General features: G+C 36.1%; 1 protein-coding gene across 1 annotated transcript in view; it reads left to right on the top strand.

Annotated features, from left to right (window-relative positions):
• Positions 1 to 13342, top strand: part of LOC122814129 (polycystin-1-like) — a 1441736-nt gene that overhangs the window by 56192 nt on the left and 1372202 nt on the right. The window contains 1 exon segment of the mRNA XM_044086744.1: positions 5090 to 5471. Coding sequence (XP_043942679.1) covers positions 5090 to 5471 — 382 coding nt within the window.

Here is a 13342-nt window from a genome sequence, read left to right as displayed (position 1 = left end):
GTTAAAGTTTATGAGATCAGTATTGCTTCTGTCTTTCATCTGTGCAAAGTTTACTCTCTTCATCTGGAGTGTTTCCTGAACTGCCATTTCTGCCCTAAAGCCTGAGTTATTACAACAAAAATTCACTAATCCATTTGCTACTTTATTGAATGAATAAATGAAAAATAAAATAACCATGCTAACTTTTGGCACCAGAAGTGACCCTCAGAAAGATGTGTAGCCATCTTAGTAAATCAATTGACTAAATTAAATATAGCAGCTTTTTTTAGATGACTTTGATTAATTAAGTAAATTCTGTAGAATATACTTTTTTAAACCCCAGCCATGGACAACCCTATATTTCTTTTATATTTAAATCCCCCATGTTTGTGTCAGCTACATCTCTTGGTCCATACATTTTCTTTTCAAAATAGACTTGTAAATGATTATATTAGAGCAGACAGAGATTGAGTTTTAGATACGATAGTATATGTTAAGTCATTTAACTCAAATATCCACTGATGCAATCAAGGAGATGAGGGATATGTCTGATCTTTTATATCTCTTTCATTTGCTATATCAAGACAAAAAATGATTTACCTTGTACTCCACTACACATAAATCATGGTCCAGAGTTTATTTTCATTAACAGTGTTCTTGCTTCTGTTACATTGGCATATATCATATCTTTAATAGTAAAAGACGAAAAAATGCACAAACTATCAAGAAAATTGTCGCACAAGCAGTATGCAGACAATGAGAGCCAGTGAGCCCTGAAATATTCCAATGTGTGCTTTAAATCAAGCCAACACATCCAGTTCAGTACAATTCAGTACAAGGATGCTTTCTTTATTCAGACAAACAAGAAGGTATAAGCACTTTCGTTCCAAAAATAAAAGCAGGAACTTCATCAGATACAAGGAAATTAAGGAAGTAAACTGTTTTAAATAGGAAATCTTACATGACATCACTTTCTGGATTAGTGAAAACCACTCCCAAGTCTAAAACAGTCTTCTGGAACATAAGTCTGAAACACTACACTTAAATGTTTCAGCACAAAACAGTATAAATATCAAAATATAAAAATATATAAAAATACATACAAAAATTGATTATGCAAATGTCAACACCCTAAACTATGTATTATAAACACAAGAATAAATATGTAAATATGTGAATATATAAAATGCTTTTAAGATGCTTTTGAAAAAAATATGTATGTATATAAAAACATATAAGTAAAATATGCATATAGTTAAAAATCCATTAGGAACAAATGAATAAATTTCATGTATGTATATATATATATATATATATATATATATATATATATATATATATATATATATATAAAAACAGGTATGAAGGCCATTTAAAAAAAAAAAATTTGTACCATATCCATATCTAAAGGGAATGTTTCACCTCTCAAGAGCCCTCAATTTAAGCAGACTGCTTATGGAAAGGCTGTCATTTAAGCCTGGCCAATGAGTGGCATCAAGTCGTAATTGCCATAGCAACTCGGCTTTTTCGAGTAAATATGGCCAGGCTGCCCGCCTATTATGTCTTTTTTGGACTTCAAGTATTACAAATTTTATAATACATAGTTTAGGGTGTTGACATTTGCACAATCAGTTTTTAGATGTATTTTTATATTTTGATATTTATACTGTTCTGTGCTGAAACATTTATGTGTAGTGTTTCAGACTTCTGTTCCAGAAGACTGTTTCAGACTTGGGAGTGGTTTTCACTAATCCAGGAAGTGATGTCATGTAAGATTTCCTATTTAAAACAGTTTACTTCCTTAATTTCCTTGTATTTAATGAAGTTCCTGCTTTTATTTGCCTGAATAAAGAAAGCATCCTTGTACTGAATTGTACTGAGCTGGACATGTTGGCTTGATTTAAAGCACACATTGGAATATTTCAGGGCTCACTGGCTCTCATTGTTTGCATATTGCTAGTGCAACAATCATATCTTTAATGTTCTTCTAAGTCTTTTTATAGAGATGTGCAAATTATCCAAGTGGTCACACAATGAGTGGAATATATTCTTGATTTTATAAACCAGTGACTTGGCACCATTGTTGCAGAAACTAAATGAAGGGCTCATAAAATAGTCAAAGTATAACTGAGATGTATTTGATTTCCTACAATTCTTTCCAATCAAACAAAGTGGAAATAAAATAATTTACTTAGCAAATTAAGGAATATTAAAATTGAGATTCAGCATCATTATGGTCCTGAAACTGAACTTCAAATAAAAGATCGTTAGTCAAAAATCAGCATTGGATCTACTTTCCAGGTAAAATGAGTTAAGTTTGTAGAATGGGCTAAGTCCCCCAAACATTTGTCCTCTATCCCTTTTATTATTTTATCTTTATATTTCACCCCCTCTGATGTATTTTATTTTTGATGGTTAACTTTCTAAAATCTTAAAAGAATTTTAGAACCATTTATCACATTCACAGATGATATTAATGTATATTGATGTTATCCAACTAGAGAGATTCCTTGGGTTTTATAAATTATTGAGAAGTTCAATGCTTTTTCAAATTACAGTTTGAATATTCAAAAAAACTCTTATTTCCAACTTTTGCTGCTTATAGAGTGCTAATGTCTTTCATACTTATCCAGATCAAAATATTTTCTAGACTGAACTATCCTGATGTATACATAACAATAGTAAGTATTGCAGTCATAATAGTCTTGTATCATGCAGTCCAATATAGCAGCAGTCTAGTAGGTGGAAAATTCAGAAATTCTGTTTACTGCTAAAGTATCAATAATAAAAATTAATGCCTTCCTCAGAAAATTTCTTCATAAGCCCCTCTTGCCAATATGTTCCCAAGAATCTTCTTTCAAATACCCTAAATTCAACCTTAAAATGATTCTGCACTCTAAATGTACATGTTTGTCTGTAGATAAGGTTATAGCTCCTAAACGCCACAGAGTTAGCATTTTACTTTATGTGTAAATAGTCAAACCAAAACCAAGAAAAAAATCAAAGGCAGCCTAGTAGAAGGCAGGAAACACACCAGCAAAGGTTCCACTGTTTAATTGCACCAAGTAGGACACAACGTATTAAAAATCCACAAATTAACGCTCTTGGCAAAATTGCGTTTTCGTCTTCAATGACAAAGACTTCATCAGATAATGCTAAATTGATTAATTAAGTGCATTATAAATACTAGTATTTTTCAAAAAGTATCCAATCAGTCAATGTGCATCAAGAAACAGCCAATCTGTTACTACCCATCATAAATATTAAAAACACATACCATCACAAATAAATAAAACAAGTTTACATATTGTTAATAAAAAATTACATATTTAAAATATAAAATATTCGAGATTTATAGAACTAATATTCATTTCATAGAAATTGATAGAGTGCAGGAAAAGAAAAAAAGGTTTGTTTTGTATTTAAAAAAAGACTTTTCTATTTAAAATAATGAGACACGAATTCATCGCAAATCATTGCTTTTTGTAAATAAACACCACCATCTAGTGGTCATGAATGCAAAATACAAGTAAAGATTTTATGTTTGTTATTTATTATTTTTAAATGTCAGCAGATTTCATTTTAAGTACTGATGTTATTGATACACTCTCATTTAAGCCTGTTTTTTTTGTAGCATTGAGATAAATTTTACTTTATGTACATTGATACCACTTTGTATCACGAACAGCCAATCTATTTCAAACTATAGAGGGTCCAAAGGACAAACTGATTTAACATCCTGTCTGGTTTGCACTGTAGCATAAATAGGTAATTCCTGTTGCAATAGTTCATTTACACCTCTTGCACCTCTCTTTTTTATATTATCCAGCCTCAATATCCATCACTTACTCTGCAACATAATACATTGCACTTTCTGTGTCCTCAAAAGGAGGCCAGTCTAGTTAATGCAGTGAATGATAATCATCCATTTTCTGACAACCTTAGCATTCTAATTGGAGATAAAATGATTTCAAGAGATTATCATTTTATTTTGCGACATGTTGCAGCTGTTTTTTTGTTGTTTTGTTAGAAAATTCTCTATTCCCAGAAATCTGTCCTTACTATTCCCTATCTAAATGTTATATCACTATCATCAGTATTAATTGATCAACTATTAAAATGGAATTATCTCCCACCTCCTAACATTTATCTGTATGCTTGAACATTTTGATATTATAAATCTGTTTACTGTCTAAAAATCATAGCTTTTACTTATACATCCTTATGTAAATGACCGTTTGCCAATCAAGTCTGATTTTTTTATTTGCCTTCTCAATTGTACATACTTAAATCAAAATTAGAAGGAGCAAATATTTGGCTTGAAATATTTGAAAATGTTTTAAATGTTATGCCCTTTAAAATATTTTATACAAAGCATATGATTTATCATAACAATACTTACCGATTCTTTTCCAAAAATCCTCCTTGTTTCCTCATCTTGCAGCATCATGTCCTTCATTTTTTTATGGCAGCACATAATTAACTCATGACTGAGTAGTTAATAAAGATCACTTCAACCTGGTGATTGCTTTAACTGCATTTTTGGAACACTGTATCACAGCTCAGTGAATCTCTTTGGATGAAACAAACTTTACTAAGCTTCTTACTGCTGTTTTCAAAAATCTGAATGCATATAATGTAAGTTGTCTTTCACATTTTATCTCTAGAACAATATCATGTATTAATACAATTATTATTGAAGACACCCACTTTGAAAACATATATTGCATTTTTAATAATGAATGTCATTTTGTAAGTTGTGACTATATTTCTTCTTGGTCTAAAAATTGGAGTACTTTCCCTTTTTCATAAAAATGATCATTTTTCAGTATGTTATTTTTATTGCACTTTATATCTTATATTACTTATGGTTTTCTGGTTAATGCGTTTAAACTCTAATTTTCAAAAAATCTAATAGAGTTGTTATCAGAAAAAAAAATGGAAAAAGAAAACAGATAAAACAAGTTAGCAAATATAAGTCATTTTACCGGTACTCTTGCATGGAGAAAAATCTCAGCTTGCTGTTATTACATTGAAGTAACTGAACTATGTAACATTCATGCTGTCTGTGAAAATCTTCACTGATTCTATTGTATTTTTCTGGTTCTAGATGAATATCATACTTAAAATTCAGCAGTATTATAGCCTCTTTCAACCAGCAAGACTAGTGGCTGAAACCTTGCTGCCTAACACAGTGTATATCTGGAACTTTGGAGATGGGTCTGACCAGTTCATCACTCAGGATACAAGTGTTCTGTATAAATATGCACTTCCCAGCACATACAGGCTTAATGTTACTGCCACTGCTGATAAAAGAAGTCTATCTTTGACCACTGATGTGACCATTGTTATGCCAGTCAGTGAAGTGGAACTTGACTGCCCCCATGTGTTAGAAATTGGACATAATATTGACATATGGATCCAGGCAAGAACAGGAACACACCTGTCTTCCATCTGGAAGGTGGGTACCACAGATGGAACAGTAACCCTGGGTAAGTTAAGTTTTACAAAATTTTTGTTATGTTTTTCCAAGTCATTGCATAAATATATATATATATATATATATATATATATATATATATATATATATATATTAAATATATATATATATATATATATATGTATATATATATATATATATATATATATATAAAATATGACTAAGCCTGCTGACAATTGATTACAAAACATATTGATTTTGAAAACTATTAACTTTTTTCCAAGTTAATATGGGCCATGTCAATACCAACACACTACTGAATTTTCACATTGTAAGACAACATAAAAAGCATACATTTTGTGGTTAGAGAACTTACAACATTTGTGTCAGAGTTAAAGTTTTAGCTCACACATGTGATAAACAAGAAATGCCTTTTGTAGCCTCAATAACACTCCAGCTGATGGCCAGATGTTTTTTTTTTACAATATTATAGTGATCAACTAATAACAATGATGGACCACAGCAATTGTTAACAAAAAAATTCATCAAACTTCTACATTAAAATGTGGCTATCTGCTGACAAAGGATGGTGATATCTGTATTCTTTTGGAAGCACTTTTTCTTTTTTTACAAACATAAACCTAAAAGTAAAGTTCAGTTGACAAAATGTGGTTCATAACCAAATATATTCACATGGTACACATCTTGAAATAATGGATATATGAGTGCATAGGAATAGTAACAATGGTTACTAAATAGTAACTAATCTGTTACTAAATATAGGCTGAAAAGGTTTTTGCTCATGTTTTAAAAGGGAAAACATGTTTATGCTTATTGGTTATAGTAAATTCAGGAAAGAATAAGAAGAAACAAAATTCCTTGAGGTACAAAGTTCTTTTGATTCATGCATACACTGAAAAAGGTTATCAAACAGCCAAAAAATATTCAAGTTCCAGTAGTGAGATACCTTTTTATCAGTAAACTTTAATCGTGTAAAGCAAAAATGTTATATACCATATTTATCAGGGAAAACAACTCAAATGTTACAGATACATACGTAGACAATTTATGAATCAAAGTAGGTGTTAAGAGAAATTCATTTATTTCATATTTAGAAATGTTGCATAAAATTTGCATACAAAGGTTTCATGTTGTACAGCATCTGAAGTTTTATGTGCTTTTCCCCATCCATCTTGCCTTGCTGTATTGGACTGAAGGCCTTTCATTGCCTAGGGGCTGACTCTCCTATCTCACATCTGCTAGACTGAGAACCATCTAGAGAGGTTGAAATTCAGCAGACAGTGGGATGTTTGATGCTTTCATCCTGACAACGAGAGTATTTTTGCATAAACGGTCCTAACCTTTCACCTTGGAGTAGAGATGTAGGAACATCACTGAGGGGACTTCCTATGTCTTTCAGACAACTTGCATTAAGCTCCATGCATGCAGCCATTAAGTACAAAAGTTACTAGCTTGACCCACTGCCCATGCACCAGGCCCTGACTGCCAACTTCAGCAGAGATAATGTCACAGAATGGTGTCAAGACAGGTGTCAAGGTCCTTTCCATCCCTGGTTTCAGGTGAGCCCTACCTCTCCCTTACCAGACAGACCCCCCCTCCTCCCTATACCTCCCCTCCTATCCCTTCACATATCCCAAGATGGTTTATTAAAACTCCAAACCTGCACTGTCAAGTGTCTGCACTGTTATTTGAACATGGGTTGCCTGGGTTATACTCAGCTCTTTATCCCTTTATGCTGTGGATGACTAAGACATCTATTGTTTTTCATCTAAGATTTGACATATTGATTATGGAATTCTAAACACTTGTAATCACTATGTTAGTTTAAGCCCACTGCATAAGAGTTATATTCAGAAATTACTTAAGTCACAGTGTATAACAATCAGTTGCAACAATATAATGCTGATACATTAGAGTGATTCTGATTCAGGATTCCTGTTGCACTGTGTGTAATTAACTTACACGTATCTAATACTGATAAAAACACTGATCCAGAGGCAAGATATGGGTACATAATACGTAACTGAGCTACACCAATATAATTTGATGCACAATTCTATGAAAGGATCTAGGTAAATTGCATAAGTCAGTTCCATCAACTTAATACATGATTCAGAGATAAATTTCTTGCTATTCAGTATATTGCATAAATATACCCCAGGATATAATAAAATTTGTGGAGGCTCTGTGTAGAGCCTACATGGCATGTACCCATGTAAACAGCTATTGTTCCCTCTTAGCAGCGGGCCATGCATATTAATCATGGTGCACTGCTTAGGGGGAACATAGTAGCAGGGATATTGAATCCATGTAGGCAGAAGTGTAAAGGATATTACATGGTTGTGGATGCCTGGTCAGATGTTATATACAGAGTGAGGCTGCCTGTAATGTTCTCCACTACTGTTGAAATGCTGTGATATTTTTATATTATGTGTTTGTTTTTTTAATTTATTTTTTACTGTTTGTGCAGCGAGGTACAGAGTGCAGCAGTGCCAAGCTGTGCTTACATACAGACAGCTGACACCAGATACACATCTAAAAATAGAAACCAGATGTAATTAATTATCAGATTTTTTTTTTTTATTTTTAATTTTTTTTTAATTGCCATTTGCATGGCCCAGAGTGCAACAAAGCTGAGTCACCCTTATACATACATAGCTGACACCTGCCAGACATCTAAAAATAGAAACTGGATGTGAGTATTTATTTTTGGTTATGTTTAAGCTTGTTTGCATGGCCCAGCATGGTGCTCAGCAACGCTAACAGGTAGTCTACTAGCATATGTGAAATTATACTAGTTTTCATAATATCTACTTAGCTAAATGGATAGAATTCTGGCCTAATGCATAGTGGGTCCTGGGTTCAAGTCTTTATAAGTCATAACATGCTTGTAATTTAATTTACTGTTTTTGTTTAAAACGAAAATTGTTAAATATGGCATTGCTGCACGGTGCTAAGCACTGCTTAAACATGCTAATGGCTACTACTGTTTGCTCAGTTGTGCGAGTTTTCATGCTGCTCAGCTTTGTGTAGCTGATCTGCACTATGCTAAGCAATGCAGCACTTTTTTGAATGTTGCTCAGCGACATGTAAGGGTGGGAAAACAGCCTATATTAAGGTCAATAGGTGGTAATACTGCACCATTTGTTGTAATCTGCTTGTCTTATGGTATGCCAGGCAGTGCTGGAGAGGGTGCATGCTTTAAGGTGGAGATATGGGGTGTGCAGGAGTCCAGGAATTTTGTTGGGCTCCTGGTATGCAGTCATGAACCTAGGCTGATGCAGGTCAGTTATCAACACTCAGAATGTAAGGCTGAGACCTGGAGTTGGTTGTCCAGGGAAATTACCAGTGCTACTGGTATCCCCTGCACTGGTGAGCAGTGTTGTCATCACTATGACAACCTGAAGCAGAGAAAGAGGGAAACCTTGGACATGCCCCACAAATATGTAAGTATGTTTTCCACTGTTTTAACAAAATGCAAGCTGAATGTGTGCAAAACTGGTATGTATAATGCTGTGCTTTTCTCCCAACAGCTGCAGCTGAGAGGACTTGCAATGTTCAGTCCAATGCTGGGCACCTGGTCAGGTTATGCCATGAGTGTAGAAAATACAGATTTATTATGCTAATCATAGTGCAATAAGCAATAAAGAATAAAAAGTACCGCTATAAAGAATAAACAATAAAAACTGTAGTGCAATAAATGGGCAATTAGAACTGTAGGGAAATAAATGAACAATAATTATATTGCAATAAAAAAATGATACCAATAACCCTAAGCAAAAAGGTGTAAAGCAGGATTGTGGTGTCATAACATAATTGTAATAGAGCTGTATGCATTGCATGTCTATGGTAAGGTTGCTGCAGTCAAGTGTACAACTGTAATAGCTGTAGAATGCAAAACTAATGGCCTGAAAACTGTATTGCTCAACTCATAATATGGTCCAAAGCTGTCTCCAGGCCAGTTTCAGTCACATAATGCTCTCTGTTCCTCCTACTTCAAGAAAAAAGTATATGGGCGAGGTAGCCCACTCTATGGGCAGATATTGTTTGTGGACTTCACAGAGAATTATCAGCAATGCCAATAAAGTGTTAAGCAGCATTGTGGATTCCTAAAGATATCTGTGTTAATATTTGCAGTACGGCTATATCCATTTCATGTGTGTCCTACTGTCACTGCAGTCAAGTGTAAAACTGTAATAGCTCTAGAATGCAAAAGGAATGTCCTGTAAAATGCATTGCTCAACTCATAGTATGGTTCAAGGTTGACTCCAGGCCAGTTTCAGTCACATAATGCTCCCATTTCTTCCATTCCAGGAACAAAAGATATATGGTTGAGGTAGCCCACATTATGAGCAGATATTGTGTGTAGATTTCACAGAGAGTTATTACCAATACCAATAAAGTGTTAAGCAACATGGTGGCTTCATAAATAAATCTGTCTTAATATTTGCAGTAGAGCTGTATTCATCATATCTATTGTAAATTGCTGCAGTTAATTGTTACATTATTTGCAGATGTCCCCCTGCAGTCACAGCTATTGGGTTGTACTCCCATGCCTGCCAACTAAGGCATGATGGCTGTCTAGTATATTTACTGTACACAAACATGCCTTTCAAGTGTCATGAATTTTTGTAATGTAATTAGAACTGCCTAATCTATCTGTCACATGATTTACAGATAAATGATTACCTGAAATGCAATGTATTACCAAATCCAGGTAGTTATATAAGTCCACATTTTGTGAAACTGTTCTGTGTAGTTGTGTACCTGCATTTATTAGCTCTTTGTCCATACTGTCCCATGCTATCAGCTTGAGAGGTATGTACGTGGTACATCAGCTTCAGGAAAATTGTAGTCACTGTACTCACAACTGACACTGCACATCTGTAGAAGTATGTATTACCAGTGTTTTCAGGGATATCACCTGCGATGGTACTAATGGTATGTTTTTCTTACTTTTGCCACCCCTTATCTTCTTTAATTTATTAGTGTTATTTATTATTATGATTTCATATTAACATATTTTGTTAAACTAATCATATTTTGTTAAAATTTACTTTATTATTGTTATTTCTTCTTCTTCTTCTTCTTTCGGCTTTTCCCAGTTAGGAGTCACCACAGAGGATCACCTGTCTGCTCATGATTGGCAGTGGAGTTTTATGGTGTTGAGTTGCCAGCCCGACGCCCAACCTTCCACGGAAGACACACACACATGCACATACTCATGTCTAGGGTCAATTAGAGTATCCAATCCACCTACAGCATGTCTTTGGGATGTGGGAGGAAACCGGAGCACCTGGAGAAAACCCACGCAGCCACAGGGAGGACATGAAGACTCGGCACAGAAGGCACCCCAGCCCAGGATTGAAACAGAGAACCTCTTGCTGTGCGGTGGTTAAACTAACTGTTTTGTTGGCCTTATGATGTAATTCATACTGGCTTGCTGTTAACATACTGACTGAGGTTACGTAATGTTGTGTTACACATAATGTGCCCTAATATGTATTTGGATTAATAAATATGTTCCATTCTGTTAATACTAACATTGGTTTTGGTTATTACTAATCATATCTTATTGCTATAACTCATTTACCACAGCCTGTCAAGGTAAGCTGATTCTGGCTGATCCGCCTACCTTGTCTCCTTCCGCCATGGCACCGGGTCACAGCACGTCTGGGACCCAGACCAATGGTGTCCATTCTGCTGTCCCTGCACTAACTGTGGTTTCAAGTAGTTCCACCCCATGGGAAAGGGCTGGGCCCCCTTCTGGGAGCAGTGGTGGAGGGGAGTTGTCACCCATGATGAGCTGCCAATTTTGGTGTGTAGGATCATGCACTGGGGTATGGACAACACCTGTGCCAGATGGAGAGCATGCTGGCCATCCTGGTGGGGCAGGCTCACCCTGGAGCCCAGCCACCACCACTGCCACCCTCGGCACAGTGATGGAGCAGTGCTGACAGTACCATGGGTGGGGATGCGAGTCACACTGCTACCTTGTGGAGGCACATGGGACTGAGATTCCACAACACCCTCCCCATCGAAGGTGTTTGCCCCTCATGTGTCACACACCACCAATGTCTGTTGCCTTCTCTGTCTTGTCTGTGTGCAAATGCTTCCTCACCTACCCAGCTTACCTCCCCCACATGTATATGTGTCCTTTCCCCAACATTCCACTCTCACCTTAAAAAACGGGCACCTGTCCCCAAAAAAAATTCCATTCCATACATAGCTCTCCATTTTACACGTGTCTACTGGACACAGGTAATTTGGTCCAACTGGCTTAATGATGCAGTTATCTTGTCATCACCCCTCTCTCTGGAGGTGAGACTCCAAAGTCATGTACAAATTCTGTCAAAGTGCAGAGTTGTTGCTGTGCAAGAAATGGATAACTATGATTCTTTCCTACACCCTTCATGCATATCCCTAACTGCCTTTCACTATGTTTTGCCCCTACTTGCACCCCATTTCACCACTTTCCGATCTCACAGTTTTTCTTTTCTTTATATTTTTACAGCAACACTCTGCAATGTGTTGCATCACACAACTTCACTAAGCTCAGCTAAATGGAGCTATGTTGAATATATCTGTCTTCTAATAAACACGTACAAAATAAACACCTGTCCTCTATTTCAAACCAAAGACCAAAGCGACGCCTGTGATAGCAGGTAAATGTGCCCCTTTATCAACAACATGTAGCAATACACCTGCTAAGGCATTAATGGCAAAATATATGTTCAGCTGAGACCCTGGTGCTAAAATACATCCATATAAAGCCATGCACATAGTGATAGATGTAATAAATGTTTGTCACAGCCAGTATGTGTGCAGTTATATCTTGAAAATACACCGGCTGCTGAAGTCACTGATTAGCTCAGTCTGTTAAATGCCTTGCAAACAGTACATTTTGCCACACACAGCCCTGGGTTTAAATCCAGTGGTGTGTAGCACTGAAATTACATTATTGTAAAGCCAGAAATTAATGACTAAGTCATGCACTCTTTATCCATACAATGCATTTCAAATAAAATGTCTGCTTTTCAAATGAAATGTCTGCTTTTCATAGGTTCATAGGTTCATAGGTAGGTACTAGGCTATCTGCCCAAAGGCATTTATAAGCCTTGCCGGAATGTGTTGGCTTTCACCGCCCCCTTAGATTAGTTCCCTGTGCCTCTGTCCAGCAGTGCCACTGAAGTGATCCCTGGGGTAAACTTTCTGTTTCCCATCTATCTGTCAAGGTTTCTCTTGAAGAGGGTTAGCGAGGAGCTCTGCCTAATGTAGATTGAAATCTTGTTCCAGAGCATGGGAACTCTTTGGGACAGGAATCTATCCCACCAGCACGTCCTATTTATTGTTATGGTGAGGTTTAGATCCCTGGAGCATGTGGCTTGAGGGGATATGGTTTTCTTTAGGTGGTGCATATCCATCAATTCTGGGTTAGACATGGCCTTGTATGTCAGGCAGAGATCACCTCTGAGTAGGGGGTATGAAACTGAGTACAGCTGGAGTTTCTTCAGTCGAGCTGCATAGGGCATCTGCTTGAGGCCAGTGATCCTCTTGGTGAGGTACTTCTGTGGTCTTTCTAGTTGTTGCAGGTGTCTTGTAAGGTACATCCCAAATGGGCCATTGTACGCTATGATGGGTCTGATGAGTGATGTGTAGAGAGGCCCAATGACCTCTTTTGATCTGGATGCAAACCCTTTTGTGATTAGGTGGGCCACATAGAAGGATTTTCTAACCACTTTGGCACTGGGATTATCAAAGGAGAGGTTACTATCTACTTGGGTCCCCAGATCCCTTATTACATCATTTCGGGGGCTACCACCTATGTGGTAGTTTGTGGGTACTTTGTTTTTTCTAAAGGGGATGACTATGCACTTTTTGGCATTTAACTTGAGGCCATGG

The sequence above is a fragment of the Protopterus annectens genome, chromosome 10.part0 (assembly GCF_019279795.1).
Source record: "Protopterus annectens isolate FY-2018-M chromosome 10.part0, PAN1.0, whole genome shotgun sequence".
Classification (NCBI taxonomy): Eukaryota; Metazoa; Chordata; order Ceratodontiformes; family Protopteridae; genus Protopterus; species Protopterus annectens.
The sequence above is the reverse complement of the archived record's forward strand: the minus strand, read 5'-3'. Positions and strand labels throughout refer to the sequence as shown.